Genomic DNA, 20,158 nt, shown 5'->3' on the forward strand with positions numbered 1-20,158 from the left:
CTCTCTGTGTGTGTGTGTGTGTGTGTGTGTGTGTGTGTGTGTGTGTATGTGAAATGTTTCAGGTGTTTCAGGCACCCTGAACATTTGTAATGCAAATGCCACAATTGTATTTTTCAAAGACTGGCTGGGGAGCTACTGAAATACTACATATCCTTTAGCTGGAAATACTCAGTAAAGGCTTTTTCCTGGACCGTTGTTTCTCAGCATTGTGTGTGTGTGTGTGTGTGTGTGTGTGTGTGTGTGTGTGTGTGTGCGCGCGCGTGCGCGCGCACGCACGCGCACGCGTATCAGACTCACCCGTTGGGCTTATTAAAACTCAGGATGCTAGAAGCAGAGTTTCTGATGCAGGTAGTGTGGGGGTAAAGCTGAAGAATTTGCATCGTTAGTGAGTTCCTGAGTGATGCTGATGCTGGGAGCATAGGGGCCACACTGAGCTTCACTGCTGTAAGCTCCAGACTGTATGGCCCTATACTCTTTAAAGAGCAATGGGAACCTATACTCCAGTATCCATCCACGTGGCACTGCCTACAGTCTCCTCAGGACTGTTTCCAAGGAGACTATTTGAGAGAATAATTTTTTATTTCTGCCACTTTCTCCATTCTACAAACAGTAGCAACAGGGCAGCCAAAGAACCCTTAGGGCTATTTGCTTAGCATTTCAGTTTTCTGTGTGGGGAGTGGCGTTTCCTACTCTCGCCAGAAGGACTGCCATCTACTTAGTGTGTCTTCAGTGCACGGGATCTGTGTCATCTCTCCCCAGGACAGAGTGGTGCCTCTGGGGGGCGACAGCCATGGCTACATGTCTCTACCCAGGCTGTCTATCTCATCCAGGAGGAAGTCCATGTCTTCCCGGCTCACTTGAGGGCTGATGACCACCTGGCGGAAGAAGTTGACCTTCCCTCGGTGGGGCTGGTAGCCCAGCATGACACTTCCCTTCTTCATCATTTTCTCCTTAATGGCCGGGGCCACCTGCAAGGGGAGGGAGGGCACAGATGAAGCCAAGTGGTTCAGCACTTCAATTGCTCTTTCATTAACTGGTGTGGCTCTCAGTCTTGTCCCCAAGGCTGACATAATATAATATCATGGAGATCTTATAGCATATATATATATATATACACACAGACCAAGTTGAGTGGCTGGGCTATGTTAGCCTCATGCTTGATACCATGGGGAGATACTGGCAGCATGTCCATTGACAGATGAGAAGTCAGGCACACGAAATCCCGTGAGTTCCCTTTCTGTAGCTGGGATTAAATGCTCTGTTCAAGAGGAAATTAGGGTAGGAAGGAGGTCATTTCAGCTTACAGATTACAGTTCATCATCAAAGGGCAGGAACTCAAACATGGACTTGAAGCAGGTCCCACGGAGGGAAGCCTACTTGGTTGGAGGGCTGACTCTCAGCTGGCTTTCTTACCCATCCCAGGACAACCTGAGCAGGAAATGGTGCTGCGCACAGGGAGCTGGGTCCTCCCGCAGCACTTAGCCATCAGGGCACTCTCCCGCACACATACACAGTATGATCTGGAAACTCTTTCAATTTCAGATGACTCGGGCCATGTCGAGTTGACAGTTAAAGCTACGTAGGTCATGGGCTCCCTTACTGAACCCGAAGCTTGCCATTTCAGCTACGCTGGCTGGCCGATGGGCTCTCAGCATCGCCTTTCTGCTGGCTTACGGTGCATATGGTCATATTTGGCGTGAATGTCGCAGATGACTCTTGATGAGAGTACTTTATAGAACGGTCATGGGCCCTGGAGTCATCACTCCTCTACTTAAGAGAAGCCTCGCTTATGCATTTGAAAATCCTCACTTGATGGACAAGAAAATAAAACAAAACATAAACCCTTTCCATCAAATATGAGGAAATAAAATGTAAATATCTGAAAAAATATAATAGGAAGACATTTAAATGTAAAATATAAAAATTACATATGAAATGTTATGTGATTATGCATCTGTTTTTTTTTCTTTTAGTATTTTATGCTTTAGCTTATTGACTCTCATGGACTTGACTATGGGGATTCTGTGCTTATATGGACGTACATGGATATATGTGCATCATATGTGTATGTGGCTGTTCGCACATGGCACGTGAACTTCCTCTCAGTCATATGTCACTGCATGCTCTTAAGGTCTCCCCGTTTTAGAGCCACGGCTGACTTAGACTTGTGATAAAGCTTCCCCTACTCACGTCTGTTCAAACAAGTAACGACTGGCCACCTGTGCATAACTGAGGCTGTGAGGGAAATGCCGCCAAGAAAGGCCTTGATCATGAGGGCCACAGGCTGGTCAAGGAGAGCCAAACAGCATGAATGCCAGAGCAAGCAGCCTGTGGTCCTGCGGATGGCTTTAGGATCACTGCCCTTTCAGACCCATTCCCATCCGTTTCCAGCTCCACAGCCCGGGACCAACTTTAAATTTAAAGCAGTGTGTGCTTGGATTCAGCCTAATTTGCAGGCTTGTGCTTGCTCACTTCCATTTTTCTCTCAAAAAGGGCATTTCCTGCTCCACCTGTGGAAAGCATTTAGGACTTGAAGTCAGGTTATGACGTTCGCAAGGCACAGCAAAGCCATTATCCAAACGAATGTCAGGCTGCCAGAGCTTATAAGCACATCAGAAATAGCTTTGTTTTGTTTTAAGCTGTTTTACCTTTTATTTACTTACTTGGAGGAAGGAGGCAGGGCACCTGCCACTACCACGTGTATGGAGATTAAAGGGCAATTTGTAAAAGTCAGTTGTGTCTATCCACTGACCAACTCAGGTCGTCAGGCTCGGTGGCAAACACCTTCGCCTACTGATGCATCTTCCAGCCCCAGAAGTATTTTCTGGCATCACAGACTGTAAGAGGCTATGGTTTACTATAAAGGTGTCTTGGATGTTCACATTGCTGCTCTAGTGTCAGGCACAAAAGCGTGCAGGCTTGCACAGGCAGAGTCCCTGAAGTGGGAAGCAAACTTCCTATGTTCAGCTTTGTTTCTGCTTTTCTGAGATTACGAAGAAGTAATAAAACATCTCCGGTTCTCAGCATGAGCAGAGCGAGGGCTTGACATAGTGCAGGGGACCGTTAACCTCTCCGTGAACCCCAGGATTAATTCCTAGAAACAGTCACTGCTAGATGTGTGGTAAAAGCCCCTTCTATCTAGAAATGCCACATGGGTAAGAAAGTGCTGAGGACCCTCACAGCTGGCAATCTGCGATTTCTAGCACATATCAGTATCCTAACAGTAGTGGTCGTTACTATTAACAAATATTTTGCTAGTTCTTTCTGCTTTGCTCATTTCAAACTAATTGGAGAGCCTGCATGCGTTTACAGTGTAGAGACCAGGAATGTTGTCATTAGCAGTCAGATTATCACCTTTGCACTTAAAAAACAAAACACCCACATTCCCCGGCAAGGCTACAAGATGCAGGCTGATACTAAGCAATTCGGATACACTCTCTGCTGGCGGCAGCAGAGAAACAGCCCTAATCTGGCAGGATGGAATATTCACAGGGGAAAGAAAATATGCACAAACTAAATGTAAGTGTACGATGCTCATGCCTAGACGGGAGCACGCATGGCAGAAAGCAATTTGGCAGGGCCGAGATTGCTTTCCGGCTCTCAATTATTTTTACAGTGGGCTTTTCCTTCAAATTGTAAATCAAATTCTTTCCTTGTGCCTCAGTGCGCATGTTAAGTGGAGAAGATCCTGACATTTCTAGTTTATTTCACAGCTTCCTCTCCACGTTTCTATAGGACTTCTGTTTCCCCTCTTAAATTACGTCCCAGTGACGACTTGGTCATTGCGATGGCATTCTGTTGTCATCCTGCTACAACACATGGTAGCACCAAGTATTTTAAAAGTTGCTGAAGGGGCTGGAGAGATGGCTCGGTGGCTAAGAGCATTGTCTGCTCTTCCAGAGGACCCGGGTTCGATTCCCAGCACCCACATGGCAGCTCACAACTGTCTGCAACTCCAGTTCCAAGGAATCTAAATCCTCATACAAATGTATATAAAATAAAATAAAATAAATAATAAATAAAAAGGTACTGAAACAGAAATACTAAATAAAATGACTTTCTCTGACCAAGTGTGGCCATTTGATAACAACTGGCTAGCAGCATCTCACTCGTTGTTCAAGGAAGATGGTCACGTCCAGAAAATGTGTCCATATTTAATACTAACATTGGATACATATCCTGGGCGGAGTAGTGTACACTGCAGTCTAAAAATTCAGGCGATGGAGGCTAGAGGAAAAAGAATTCAAGGCTTACCTAAGCTACATGAGATCCTGCCTCAGTAAGAATCAAAACAACAGGCTGGAGAGGTGGCTCAGCAGTTAAGAGCACTCACTGCCTTTGCAGAGGACCCAGGTTTGGTTCCAGCATCCGCACGGCAGCTCACAACCACCTGTAACTCTGACTGCCATCCTCTGACCCCCTTGGGTCCCTGCACATTAATCCATAGTGGACACGTACACATTTATTTAAAACACAAACAAGACACAATTGACTCCTACGGAGTCTGGCTGGCTATACAAACCGCACTTAAGGGCGGGCCCCATGCCCAGTAATGGATGACCAACACAAAACAAACTCAACGGTATTTTTGAAAGAATTTTTTTGTATCATAATGCTTTGCTTAGGCATTTAAAAAAAAAACTGTACATACCTTTTGCATATATATGTCTTTTCCACAGGAAAAGTCAGACATCATGGGTATGGGGCGCTGCCATGACAACCTCCCTACAATGGACCACTAATAGTTTGCCGAGCTTTACCTTATGTGATGGTAGACTACACACAAAACAGGGCACTGTGCTCAGAATCTGCTAAGCACTCACATTAGGAGCTACACCATTCATTTTTCTTTTCTTTTTCCTAGAAGCATCTTTCCTTTCTATTATAAATTTCAATTATGGGGGTGAGAATATTTAAACTAATTCACATAAAGCAAGATGGGTCAAGTGAGAAGATTCTGATGATGTAAACATCTTGTTGATGTCAAGGCAGAAACTGGCAGGCCTTACAGTTAACGGGGCAGAGCATATCCAAAGTACTCACTACCCAGTGAGCTTAAAGGATTATGTTCATCAACGTGGCAAGCTGAACTTTTCTTCTCTGTTTTGAGACTTCTCAGCTTACATATCCTTGCCTCACAGAGTGTCCCCAGGGAGGTTTCCTGGTGCTTTTCACCATGCATTCCTTAAATGTAATTCACTTTTAAGCACTTTTAATTTGTACCTTATCCCCCTACCCCTTGCAATTCTCTACTCTGTCTGTCTCTCTCTTTGTGTCTCTCTCTGTCTGTCTGTCTGTCTGTTTCTCTCTCTCTCTCTCTCTCTCTCTCTCTCTCTCTCTCTCTCTCTCTCTCTCTCTCTCAGCATCTCCAGAGACTTGACTCTTCACAAGTACTGAGCAAACCACAGCTTCTAATTGGCAACTTCTCCTGAAGTGTCCTGCGGCATCCCATTGTCAGTAAGAGCCTTTGCACTTTAAGCGCTTTAGGCATGGACTCTCACACCTCATGTGTGCTGTGACTGCATCATCTTCCATTCAGGCTCCAACTTCGCTTCCAGCCTGGAAAATGTAGACTTATTGGTTCCTTTAGAAAGCTGGTCATCATTGGTTACCTTGACAGTGTTCCTCGGTGGAGCCGCACCACTGATAGGAATGACTTTCTGTGGTTTTCTAGAAAGGCCTGTGTTTGCTTAAGTCATCAGAACGGAGGTTTATTTTGTGGGTGAAGAAAAGATCATGATGTCCAAGTTCAAAAGTTTCTCAAGGGTCCCTGGTTCCCCTGTAGTCTGCTACTTATCTTGCTGTCATATGAAGCTTGAGGACCAATTTTGGTGTTTCCTGCATGTATTTAAAGATACAGGCCACCTGGCTTCAGACCTCCGTCAGAGCAGCTGGATTTAGAATTGGATAAATATGCCTGGTGCTCTATATATTTGCTTACAAAGGAACTCAAATGTTCTTTATATGAGCTTAGGAAACACTGAATAACGAAGTCTTCTTACAGGGCATCAGCAGAGGCAGTGGTAGGGTTGACAGTGAGGAGAAGGCATCCTGGGCAAGAAATGCAATCTTGGGAGAGCAGGGGTAGGGCCTAAAATCTGTTCTTGAGTTGCTTATGTCAATTTTCCACAAGTAAAACTTTCAAAGCCAATGGCCTTTGGCAAAGTTAGCCAAGTTGTTTGTCAACAGTAAAACTTGATAAAGTGTTCAAAACCCTTACGCATGCCCCAGAAAGCAGCCAGCATTTTCATTCCAAACACTTGATGTGTCAATTTTCTCCCTTCAATGTATTTTCTGCCCACATCTTAGTATCTCTCCTGAGTTAGTTTTTTACTTGTCTTACTCCTTTGTACAGTATTCTTGCCCTGATATCCCTGTCCCATAATTTAGAGTTGAGATATATCCCTGTAAATTATATAAAATTGTTTATCCATGGCCCACAAAATCATATGCATCTAAAAGATTGATTCAGCTTGGCAGACCATGAAGAAATAGGCTACATTTTCTCTAGACACGCCTTTTTCAATTCTGAATATTTTTAGCCTAATTTCTCCAAAGTACATCTGAAAAGTCAGAATAAAGTGTGCTTCCATGTAAAAGGACTGCCCATTCACGTTTTTCCTAACACAAGTGAGCAGCTACCAACATTACAAGTTTAGAATCATAGTGTTTGAAGGAGGCAGTTAGCTTCACATGGTGTTTACACTGTAGAGACAACTGTGGCAGACGTTCCAATAAACCTAATGCCAGTCATATATTTGAGGCCAGCTGAAATGAACAGTCATAAAAACAAACCAAACTGAACCAAAAGCTTTAGCTGAAGAATGGACACAGTAAACACTTTACACCCTCTATAAAGCAAAGCTTAATCCTCGTTTGTGCTCCAGCAGCTGGCTGAGGTAATAACAACCAAAGAGTTGTTATGGGCCAACACCCACATTTCAGCCACCTTCAGAGATTTCCTTTGTGCGCTGATAAGTGAAGTTTATCTTAGTAAATTCCAGCAGAGACAGAAACAGTGGCACAGGAGCTTGTGAAAGCATGTCAGGAGGCTGGGAAGATGGTGAAGTACTCTTACCACAAAACACCTCAAGGACTTGAGATTGGATTCCATGTTAAAACCAACTGTGGTGGGGTGTGCCCACAATTTCAGAAGGTGGTAGGCACAATGTGGTCTCTGCCGCTTGGTAGCAGGCTAGTATTTTGAACTTGGTGGGTGAACTCCACATTTAGTGAGAGATCCTGCCTCAAAAGATAAAGTGTGGGAAGATATTCAATGTTGGCCTCTGGCTTCTCTCTCTCTCTCTCTCTCTCTCTCTCTCTCTCTCTCTCTCTCTCTCTCTCTCTCTCACACACACACACACACACACATTCACACATGCACACATATACACACATACACTGTTTGTTGCACACGCATACACAGCACATCAAAGCATATAAGATTGCTATAATGACTGTAGGGTGCTACTTGCACTTAGTATCCCCAAGATCAGAACATTAAATAACCCATAAGACTTGAAATAACCCAACCCATACAGGGATTATGTTGCCTCAGCACCACTTTTCAGGAAGGGATGCCCCTGACAGCTCTTCCTGTTTCTCCCTGACTCACTAACTTTTCTGTGGACCAGAGTAAATAACTAAATGTAAGGGTTAGCAGAAGTAGAAAACCGAGGGTTGAAAAGGATTTTCATGTTGCTTCTCAAGGACTCTTAACATGACTGAGCAGAAATGATCACGTCTCTGGAGACTGAGAAAGCAAGAGCACACCCCCATTTCCCTCTGGGTCCTGTGGGCAATGGCCCAATATCTCCACACACTTCTCCTGGCTATTTTAGCAGAGACTAGGGGTTTCCTCCCCAAATTGATGCCTGATACACTAAGTGAGTGACATGAGAGTTGGGCACCAAAGGACAGCATCTACACCTCACCTGTAGCGCTGGGCATGCAGCTCGGGGTCTGAATGCTTGCCTAAGATGCACAGTGCCCTGGGTTCAGCCCTCAGGAACGCAAGCAAACCTCAGGGAGAGAAGGGACAGTTGAGGAGGACAGAGATGCTGAGTCTCTGTCTCAGGGCAACTTCCTGAGAATGGCATCTACCTCCATTGCCTGAAGTGAAGTAACCATAGTAACCATGAGCTGAGCTTTTTGGTTTCTGAGTCACTCCATTCCAAGAAGCTTCTTACAGCAACAAAGTCTCTTTGGGGCATTAAATGCAAATGCCTCTGCCTGGCAACTTAGAAACAAACATGGCGCCATTTGGATAATACCCTCAAACCATGAACCAAGCACAACAAAACAAAAACAAAACCACCCTCCTTTAGTTGCCTTTTTCCAGATTCCTGACCTACACAATACAGAGCTGAAAGCAACTGTTAAAAATGACAACATTTATGGTCAGCCAAATGGCTCCCAGGAAATGGTGTCTGCTGTCACCAAGCCTGATGACCTGAGTTTGATCCCAAGGACAACAGGGGTATGAAGAGAAGAGATTGCTACACATTGTCCACTGGCTTCCAGATCATGCATCATGGCAACTGCATACACACACACACACTCACACTCTCTCTCTCTCTCTCTCTCTCTCTCTCTCTCTCTCTCTCTCTCTCTCGCACAAGTAGATATGATTAAAATTAAATAAAATGGCTATAATTGATAACTCATGAAATAAAAATTGTGCCTGGAACATTAAGTTCAGATTTTTGGTTTTGGCCTAAAAGTTTCACAATTTCCATCTTTAAATACTGTCTTTTCAGGCCCCTCCCCATTGCAACACAGGGCAGAAGTGTGGCAGAAGTGTGTGAGGGGAGAGATGGGAGAGAAAGAAACACGGAACTGGAACAATTTGTGCACTGTGGAGTGAGGCAGAACTGGAGATGTGAGAAACAGCCTGCTGTGAGCAGCCTATAACCTAAGGCCACGGTGATGTCCTAGCCCATGCTGTCCCTAAGGGTCACGTCCGGGTCTGTAGCCCAGCAGCAGCAGGGGTCTGTGCCAATGTTTTATGTCCATGGCCTATGTCACCACCAAAGGCCATGCAGACGTTCCTGGACTGGATTGCCACCTGGGGCCATGTTGATGTCTAAGGGATGTGTGGAGCTGGCCCTGCCTCTCACCAACTGTGGCACTCCAGAGAGCTGATCCTGGCCCTTGCCTGGGGCAGCTTGGGAGAGCTCGCCCAGAGGGTGTAAGAGCAGGAGAGCTAGTGTCAAACTTCATCTGATGGAAAGAGATGTGGGTAAGGAAAGAAGCCCTACACCAGCCCCTCACCACCTGTGGCAGGCAGGAGAGCTGGCCCCACCCATCATCTAGGCGGGTAAGGGAGAGCTAGCAGGAGAATGGGAGGGCTGACCAACTCAGCTCCCACCCAGGCTCAGATCTCGGGCTTTGAACTGACCCATCTCAACATCTACTCCATCTGTGAACTACTAGCATACATGAAGGGGTCAGTCCTGTAGAACCAAAGCTACAGGATCTCCGTGACACCGTAAAAAGAATATATCCAAGAGGAGCCCCCATGAGGATCCATTGACAGATAGTGCAGCAGAAGCCAGAGACCTCAAGCCAGACCAATGACTCATTGCGATGAACATTTGCAAATAAAACTGTTTGGGCAAAATGGTATATTGTATGATACAACACAGCTTCCATGATGAGATTTTTGCTGTTATTGCTTTTCTTTTAAGTTTCTGTTTGTTGGTTGGTTGATTGGTTTTGGTTTTTCAAGACGGGTTCCTCCCAGCTGGCTGATGGTGGCGCACACTTTAATCCCAGCCCTTGGGAGGCAAAGGCAGGCAGATTGCTGTGAGTTCGAGGCCAGCCTGGTCTACAGAGTGAGTTCTAGGACAGCCAAGGATATATAGAGAAACCCTGTCTCAAAAAAAATGAAAACAAACAAACAAACAAAGGACAGGGTTTCTCTGGGTCCTGAATTTGCTCTGTAGACCAGGCTGGCCTTGAACTCAGAGATTCACCTGCCTCTTATTTATTTACTTATTTGTTTATTTATTTATGCTTTTTGTTTTCTTTTGTGGAGGAGGTTACAAGGGCATGTTTAACATACATTAACCCAACACATCAGCCAAGCAAATCTCAGCATGTACTGCAGGGGGCCCCTCTGCCTTCCTGTTGGGTTTGAAGGTCACTGAAAGTGTGAGGCTTAAGTCGATTTCTAAGGCTCTTGTTCTTTCTTCATCCACTGAAGTGGGAAATATAATTTTGGATTAAAATTTTAATATGTTCAGAAACAGGTGGAAAAATGAAAATTGCACTTTAAGAACTGCTTTTTATTTGGCTTCTGAAATAATGGGTTCTACTGAATTAAGTCCTAAAAACGGAGCCTGGGTGGGACGCTGTATGCAGCACTGGCTGGCTAATCCATCTCTCCAGACAGCACCCCAAAAACAGTACATAAATTGTTTCAACCTGGGTGAATGGATTATTGTAAAGATCCCTGAAATAATCCTCTCATCTCTTAACACAGCTCTGACCCAGTTTGGAGGCACATCTCTAATGCCTCCTCCTGCATCACTGACCTCCAGGACCAGTAGGCAGGTGTGTCTGCATCCAACAGGCCACTTTCATCTCTGGGCTTACAAAGGGGTCAGGTTTTTTTTTTCTCTCTCTCAAAAGGAAATTGAAACTTTTATTACTAGGCAGTATTTCAGGAGGCTTTACTTTCTATTTTATAAGCAGAGCAAATAGCAGAGACATGAAACAGCAGACGTGTCTTGGAACAGCGCATTGCCAGAGTAGAAGGGAGAAGCCATCGCTCCGCTGGAGTTTAACCTCCACAGAGACTATTCACAAGCCCCGGGGCCCTCACTCCAGCAGGAAATACAGATGTGTACAGAGGATGGGGAGAAGCTGGTGGCTAGAGTGAAACACACAGGCGCAGCCCTGGGGGGGGAATGAGAGGCAGAGAGGGAGACCTTACAGGAAGTGAGAATGCTGAGTGTGGGCAGTGTGCTCGCTGCTCGAGCAGGAGGGCCCACGTTCAGTCCCCAAGGAGTGACATAAATGCGAGGCTGGGGCAGTGTGTTTGTCATCACAGTGCTGGCCAAGGCGGAAGGTTTGAGGTGGAGGCGGAGGCAGAGGAGGCGGAGGACACAGAGGATGCAGAGAACGCAGAGGACACAGAGATAAAGGCAGGGGCAGAAGCAGGAGAATCCCTGAGGCTTTCTGGCCAGCCAACCTAGCTGAATAGGGGGCCCATAGGCTCAGCGAGAGACTTTATTCCAGAAAATAGTGTGGAGAAGTGATTAAGTAAATCCTGTTTATATTCTGAACGATAGAAAATTGGATATGCTTTGCACCAGTTTGTGAAACCCCTAAAACTGTGCATCACAGCTTTTCCCAAAGTGGACAAAGAATAGAAAATAAAACCAGGGTGCTCCCTGCTATATGCAGAGGCTCCTGGGTTTAAATGCTGGTCAGTCTTGCAATTGATTTGACTGACAGGGGTTTTTACCATCTTCCCGTAAGCCATGAACTCATATGTTGCTCTGTGTTGTCTTGAATGCCTTCTCTCATGAGTAACTGGGCACAGATGTGCTCAGGAGCTGTAGTAGTCAGCTTTCCATTGCTGTGACATTGTGCCTGTTTTGGTACTCTTTCCAAAATGCTGAGATCACCTCCCTGTATTCTTTCCTCTTGGGCAAAATAATGACCCAAGTCTTTAAGAACCATATTCTTTACATGGATGGCATGACACGTGATCAAATATCTCACATGACCTTAATGTAGGTGTGAATACTTAACTCCAGAGATTATATGGGCATAAATAGGGACACAGCCTTCATCAAAGTACACTGCTAAGCTTGGAGAGACTTAGACTCACCAAGCAGAGAGGGTGATCTGGGCTTGAATAAGAATTGTCCCCCACTGGCTCATGTGTTCGAAACTGTGCCCAGTTGGTGGTGCTATTTGGGGAGGTCAGGGACTGTTTAGGAAGTGGAGCCTTGCTTGAAGAAGTATGTCACTGGAGGCAAGAGTTGAGGCTTTAGAGACTGGCCCTACCTCCTGTTCTCCATCCGGCTCTGCTCCCTATGTGTACATGGAGATGCTATCTCTCGGCTCCTGCTCCTGCCACGCCTCCTTCTGAGCTGATATGGACTCTCTCTTTGGAACCAGAAACCAAACTTCTTCTGTCAGTCACTGTAGGTTGTGGTATATCCTTTCAGTGACAGGGACGGTGGTTTTTACAGCAGGCATCATTTGTAGGGTAGGCAAGGCCACTTGGAGGTGACAGTTTGTTTTTTAATGTACTTAAATAAACACAAAGGAAAGAAACTGAGACACGGCTTAATACTCGAACACTCACCACCTTAACCCACCAGCAGTAGGGTTTGAGGAGCATGGCAGGAGGCCACCCTGGGTCGCCTGAAATGCATTCAGGTGGTTGGGGGTAAATGAGCTAGATTTATCACATTATCAAAGTAAATGTGGTGTGTGGGTTTTATTTGTTTGTTTGTTCTGTTTTTGTTTGTTTGTTTTGGTTTTTGTTTTTTGGGTTTTTTGTTTTGTTTTGGTTTGGTTTGGTTTTTTTTGGTATTCTTAGTGGCCACCAGTACAGGGAATGAAAACAAACTAGTATGAGCTTTTAAAAACAGATTTCTATAGCTCTATGTGCATGTGTGTATATCCCATGTGTGTGTAAATGCCTGCAGAGGCCAGAAGATGTTGGGCCCCTGGAGCTGCAGTTACAGTCAGTTGTGAGCCAACCAATGTGGGTGCTGGGAACTGAACTTGGGTCCTCCAGAAGAGCAGGAAGCACTGATCTTAACCAGGGAGCAGATTTCCAGGCCTTGAAATAATATGAGGTTGAACAATGAAAGAGAGAAGAGTCCGGAGACAGTCTGCACAGAAAGAATGTTACTTGGCTTATAAAGTTTCCAGTTTCCATCCTCATAGGCTATTTTTGGTAGCATGCCCATGGCATGTGCCTGGAAACACATGTGTGTCTATAGTAGATACTTTTCAGGTCTCCATGGGCTTGTTCTATCCCTCAAATGGGGCTCATCACCACAGGGATGAGTATGGTGAGTCACATGACAAGCAGGTTATGAGACAAAGCAATCAGACAGATCACAAAGCAAGCCATCCTTCACCCTAAGATTTTAGCATCTAAATTCTTAGATGGTCTGAAATTCCCTTCCATAGATAAGCCTCTAGACCCCAAGCATAACACACACACACACAAACACAAACACACAAACACACACACGCACACTTACCCAGATAGATAGATAGACCACATACACAGTCAGACAGACAGACACAGACACACAGTCAGACAGACAGATAGACTGCACACACACACACACACACACACACACACACACACTTACCCAGACAGATAGATAGACCACATACACAGTCAGACAGACGGACACAGACACACAGTCAGACAGACAGATAGACCCCCCACACACTTAATCAGACAGACAGACAGACAACACACATAGACAGACAGACACATACACACAGACACACAGTCAGACAGATAGACCACACACACACATACACACACAAATGCACACACATACACTTAGACAGATAGATAGAGGACACACACAGCCAGCCAGCCAGACACATACAAACACACAGTCAGACAGATAGACACACACACACACAGACACACAAACACACAGACACAGACTTAATCAGACAGATAGATAGACCACACACACAGTCAGATCGACAGACTCAGACACACAGACACACAGTCAGACAGATAGAACACACACACACACACACACACACACACACACACACACACACACACACCAGTCTCTTGACTACAGGCAGCTGTGAATCAGCTATGCAGAGCTCTGTCAAGATGATGATGTGTTTGGCTATCTGAATAAGAAAGGGAAGGGAAGGAGCGAGGAAGAGAAATGTGGAATTAAATTGAGTTGGAAGCACACACCCTTATTCATTCTGGTAAAGTATAAAGTCACATCAATTCATACATCTCTTTGGACATTTTTTTTTCTTTTGCAAAAATGTTCAAATCCAATTTCTCCTGAAAAGATAGCCTCTGTTGTATTTTCTGAATCATATGAATGTGTCGGCATTTTAAAAAATATCGTATTATCACTTGCTTTGAAAGGAAAGCTCTAGACATGAAATGTGGACAAAATATTCAAGTAGAGTACAGGGTTTAATCATTTCCACAGTTTTATCTCTTTTTAAAAGATTTATGTGCATTTGTTTTGTGGCTGTGTGTATATATAGGCCACATGAGTGCAGGTGACCTCAGAAGCCAGAAGAGGGCGTTAGATCTCCCTGGAGCTGGAGTTACAGGCAGTTGAGTCCCTAACACAGATGTTAGTCCTCTGGAAGATCAACACTGAACTGTCTCTCCAGTCCTAGATTTATTCTATTTTATATTTCCCCCTTTCACCTATTTTTCCTTTCTATCTAAAATCTGAATTTCACACTTGTCGTGATTGTGGTCTGCGGTTGGGACTGACTGTGTCCATTAAGGAGTCAGAGTGAGTCTGTTCCTGATTCACTGCACTCGCTAGACGGTAGGGGTCGCTAAGGATGGGTCTCTCCAAACTTCCTGCCAATCACACAGAACCATTCTATGACTTAAAAATGCTTCCTGTCAGAGCCACCTCAAAAAATATTTATAAGGACGGCCTACCAAGCGCTCAGCAACACGGAGACCTCATTACTCATCTGGAAGCATAAAACAGACATGGGGAAAAGGAAGTGAGCCTGAGCCTGTGAAGGGACGTCTGCCCCCGTCTTCTACCTGCCGCTGGATCGGAACACTGGCGCGGAAGCTATGGATTGATTCGGAACGCCATCTAGTGAGAGTAAGGGGAAGTGCAGCGATATAGAGGGAAATTCCAAACTCCCTATTCAATTGTTTTGTGCTTCCTTTAGGACTATTATTAATCATTCTGAAATAATGACAAGTTTTACTTGGTGGTGCATATCTCTTGTCACGACTACTCAAGGGGCTGAGGCAGGAGGGTCGCAAGGTCAAGGTTAACCTGGCTACTGAGTTCAAGGCAAGTGTGGGCAGCTTTTGGGGAGACGTTGTCTAAACTAAACAAACAAACAATCAAATGAGCAGCCAAATAACAAAATGTGTAGGGATGTGGCTTGGTGGCAGAGAGCACTTTTGTGGGACTTACAAAGTCCCAGCTTCAGTCCCTAGAACTGTCCTCCCCCAACCAGAAATGATGTGATGCGTGCGTGCGTGCGTGCGTGCGTGCGTGCGTGCGTGCGTGCATGTCTGCCGTGCACAAGGCACAGGTACAGTTCAGAAGACAGACTTTTGTTTGAGATAGGCTAATGCGCCTGGCAGCTTTGGTAGAGTCACCTGTCTGCCTCCTGTCTCACAGCGCTAGGATTCCACACAGGCAGCTCACCGGGTTTTTCACATAGGCTCTAAATGCAGGCCCACAGGCTTTACTGACAGAGGCATTTCCAGCTCCACAGCCCCGTGAGTTCTTAAGTTATGGAAGAGTCACAAAGCACAACAACTTTAGCATAGACCAGATTCAACTCATTATCCTACTGGCCTCTTGGGATAGGTGGACCAGCAAGCTCCCTGGCTTGGTGCTCTTGCATAGGCATCTGTGAGATTGGGGTCATTTCCTCCCATGGGAAAGTCAGCTTCTGTGATGTCAGTGATACCTAAGGGCCCGAGAAGATGGATATGGGGGTCCCAGGGTGCCAGCCAAGGTGTCCTTCAATTAAGTGTTCATTGTGTAAGAGATTCCGGCTATCAAAAAATTTTAAATTGTCTAGACTTCAATAGTATTTTCTACCAAAAAAAAAAAAAAAATCAGTACCAATAGCAGCTACTTTGCAGCATTCTGTGCTCAAAGGGCACTCAATAAATATCACAATAAATATCACACTGCTCGATAACTAGAGATGGCAGATAAAGTTTTTAACCCTGGGAAGACAGCGGAATATAATTCAGCTGTTACAGTTTGATTTTTTTCCCTATGTAAAGCCGAGTCCCTTGTTCCTTTCCTTTTTGAACCTCTCACCCAACCTTTCAATGCCGTCTCTTTGAGTCTGGTTTGGTGCTTTCTCCGACCTGAATAAATGCTATGTAATTTTCCTCTCAGATCCTTAAAGTGAAAGAAAAGGCAAAAGAATAAAACTCTCCCAGCTCAATCCTGTGATGACTTTACCAGAGCTAGATGTCAGTGTTTCCTAACTTGGATCATTCTGATCTTTAAACAAACGCTGCCACTGCCACCAAACCTCACTCACTCTTCCCATTTCAAGCTTGCTTGCGGCTCCCCCCCCCCCAGACAGGGTTTCTCTGTGTAGCCTTGGCTGTCCTGGACTTGCTTTGTAGGCTAGGCTGGTCTTGAACTCACAGCAGTCCACCTGCTTGCCTCAGCTTCTTGAGTGCTGGGGCTTGCTTGCGTCTTTCCCCTGTTGTTCTGACTGGATTTAGAGTCACCTAGGAGGCACACCTCTGCAAGGGCATTTCCTAAATGGGCTAGCTTAGGGAAGACTCAGCCTGAACATGGGTGGTGGCACTCCTGGGCCGGGATCCTGGACGGCATGAAGGCAAAAGGACAATGGTAGCCTAAAGAATCATTGCTCATGCTTTCCTCCCAGGTCTGCCCAGATCCAGGGAGGCCTGGCTGCCGGTCCTGTCACCCTGACCTCTGCCAATCCTCCCCCACCTCCCCCATAGACTCAACTCTCACAAACCCTTCCAACCATAAGCTTCTGGTTTTTTTTTTCAGTATTTGGTCACAGGATTGAGGAAAAAATCATCGCTAATCTAGGTGGGAGACTGGCTTAGCAATGGTTTGGCAGCCAGGACTCAATTCGGGTTGTCTTACAGGGAACTTACTCTATCCAAATCCAGGACTTGCAAGTACCTCCTGTTCCCATCTCACCCCGGCTCTGATGGATTTTAGTTACTGGGAGAGGGAGCTTTAAAATTGCAGTCAAAGAGGGAGGGCGTGGTGGCACACACCGTAATCCCAGCAACACTCAGGGAGGCAGAAGCAGGCGGATCTCTGTGAGTTTGAGGCCAGCCTGTTCTACAGAGTCCAGGACAGCCAACGCTACACAGAGAAGCCTTGTCTCAAACAAACAAACAAACAAAAAAAACAAACAACAACAAACAAACAACCCCCCCCAAAAAAACAACCAAATTTTGCAGTCAGAATAACATATATTTAAGGATGTTGGTTTCCCCAGAGGAGTCCTGATTTATGTGTGATCCTGCTGTCATGGTTACCACATCCACTTCACTTCTCAGTGGGACCATCAGTACACTGTGGTCACCAGACGCCCCCCCCAAGTCTATTTTAAAATGATTTTTAAATGTTTTTGTTATGTGTATCTATGAGTGTGGGCTTGTACACTTGAGTGTTGTAACTGTGGGGTCCAGAGGAGGGCACTGCATCCCCAGGAGATGGAGTTACAGGCAGTACACTGCCGGAACTGGGTCCTGGAAAGGGAGCTCAGGTCTCATGCTTAACTGCTGGGCCCTGTCTCCGTCCCTGCCACTCTTGTTTCACAGCGTATCAGTGATGGCTGGAGTGAGAAAGAAGGCACACTGCAGTCTGGGCTTCTGGTAGACACACTCACTGCTGGCCTCCTTCTGTTCAGTTTTTAGAAATTCCAGTTCTGCGTGTTGCTCCAAATGTCACCCAGAGAGGAATCTGAAATGCCGTCTACACATCACGTGATACCAACGGTGCCCTCTGCTGCTGGGAAAGCCTCTTGGGTGCAGCCTCCTTCCCTTCCCTTTCTCCCCATAGCCAATCTTTAAACGCAATCTCTACAACTAGTTACTAATACCAGCACCACCACATATATCCACACAGGCCATAGGCAGCCTATGGTTTCCTGCTGCTTTAAATCCACGTCTTCAAACTAGTTTATGCAGCGTTGCAGAGATGGCTCAGCGGTTAGGAGCGCTTACTGCTCTTTCAATGGGGCCGAGTTCAGTTCCCAATAGCAAGCAATCAGACAGATCGCAATCTCCTGTAACTCCAGCTCCTGCAGGTCTCCTGCCCCTTCCAGCCTCCCTAGATAGTTATGTGTGAGCATACACACACACACACATACACACACACACACACACACACACACACACACACATCCCATCTTAAAACATTACTAACCCATTTGCCCAATTTAGCAAACTCGCTTTTCACTTCCAGTGAACATCAGGGCCGGTGGGGCTGGTAATGAGTGGGGATTGTGGGAAAGCATCTGACCCACAGGGCAACCTTGTATGTGTGTGGTGTGCCATGTGCTGATGTTAGGAAGTAGTTGTGGCAAATAAAGAGAGAAGTGTGCACTGAAATAAAACAGCAAGAACTGCTTTCTTAAGCGAACTGAGAGTCTCACACAGAAGCCCCAGAGCCCCAGATTGACCAGAGGTCTCTGCAGAAGACAGCACAAGATGGGCATTTAGAGAGAGACAATTTGAGAATTTCTGATGTTCACTAGGGGGCCCTCCCCCATAGGCTTTCCACCAAAGCCGTGTCCTAATAACACTGGGGAAAATCACTTAGATTTCTGTTGTGCTGGCTCCTCCCAATGATCTCACCATTCCCCTGAGTTTAGGTTTTTGGAGAAAAGCCCTCAGGAAATCTTGGTGTAGACTTTCACCCCTGCTTTGACACAAATGTAGAAATCAATAAAGCTAACTCTATTTTCTTCCCCTCCTCACCCCTAATACACACACACACACACACACACACACACACACACACACACACACACACGCTCATTTTGAGCTCACTGTTCCCAAAGAGTGACCAGGCACGTGTAAAAAAAAGATTCAATAGTTGTTCCCAAGGAAGGCAGAGTTGCTGAGGGGACAGGTCTCCTCCAGAAGCTGCATCACAGCCAACACCTTTGCATCACAACACCCGCAAGCCTCTCACTCGCTGCACAAGGAGGCCCTGGGATGGTGACCCTTGGTTGTGCACTTGAGATTTAGAATCACCACAGAAAAGGGTGTTGGCATGTCTGCAAGGACGTTTCTAGACTGAGTTAACTGAGGAGGGAAGATCATTTGGGCAGCACCATCCGGTGGCCTGGGTTACCAGACTTCATGAGAAGGAGAGAGCAAGCTGAGCACCAGCACGCATCTCTCTTTGCTCCATGACTAGGCATGCAGTCGGACCAGCTACCCCCGGCTCCTGCCACCGTGCCTTCCCTGCCCAGAGGAACTGTGAAGCAAAATATGCTCTTGCTTTCTTAAATTGTTTTTGTCATGTTTTCTCACAGTGAAGACCAGCACCTGTTCACGGGAGTCACAGGAAAACAAGAGACCCGAGCGGCATCAATGGTATGGTAAAGCAATCTAAAGCTAAAGCTACTAAGAGTGCTTGGGGTGCTCGCAGGGTGCAGTGGCATATAGCACACCTTTAATCCCAGCACTCAGCTGGCGAGTGAGCCTCTGTGAGCGCAGGTCCAGCTTGGTCCACATAGCAGTATCCAGCCTACACTGTGAGACCCTGGCTTCAGAAGCGGTGCTCGTTCTAGTTGGTGGGACAATTACTTCTCAAATTCTCAGATACGTGACCACTAAGTTATAAGATTCATGGGTGTGTGGCTACAGCTGGCCGGGCAAGGCGACAGTGTCAGCTGGTGGGACCTTGGAATCAGAGTCTCCACTGTCACCGGCCCTAACCATTTCTGAGCACTCCATCATTGTGCACACGCAACTGTTAAATTCCAGGAAGTTTCAGGTATGTAAAAGAGACAACCTAACAGGCACCTTCTCAATCAACTTCCTTAAAAAAAAAAAAAAAAAAAAAAAAAAAATATATATATATATATATATATATATATATATATATATATACACACACACACACATACACACACACACACATACACACACTCATATATACATTTATATACATGCACACACACATATATATATATATATATACACACACACATATATATGTATACACACACACACACACACACATACACACACACACACACACACACACACACACACACACACACATATCCGCTACCCAAAAACAGACACCATTTCCTCCCCAGGGTGAGGGAAGTGACTTCCAGCCATACTAACTTCAGTCTTCTCTGTTGAACTTCCCGGAATAACTATCTTGTCTTAGTTTTAGCAAACTCCACCTCGTGCTCCGCCCTACTGCTC

General features: G+C 45.7%; 1 protein-coding gene across 1 annotated transcript in view; it reads right to left on the reverse strand.

The window, feature by feature from the left end:
* Positions 1–246: 246 nt before the first annotated feature.
* The window catches only part of GADL1 (glutamate decarboxylase like 1), a 172,169-nt gene continuing 152,257 nt past the window's right edge, over positions 247–20,158 (reverse strand). Inside the window, exon 15 of the mRNA XM_084751879.1 lies at positions 247–968. Within this exon, the coding sequence (XP_084608005.1) occupies positions 795–968 (174 nt within the window). The 3' untranslated portion in view covers positions 247–794. The remainder of the gene's footprint in view (positions 969–20,158) is intronic.

The sequence above is a fragment of the Acomys minous genome, assembly GCF_964271855.1.
Source record: "Acomys minous genome assembly, chromosome: 13".
Taxonomy (NCBI): Eukaryota; Metazoa; Chordata; class Mammalia; order Rodentia; family Muridae; genus Acomys; species Acomys minous.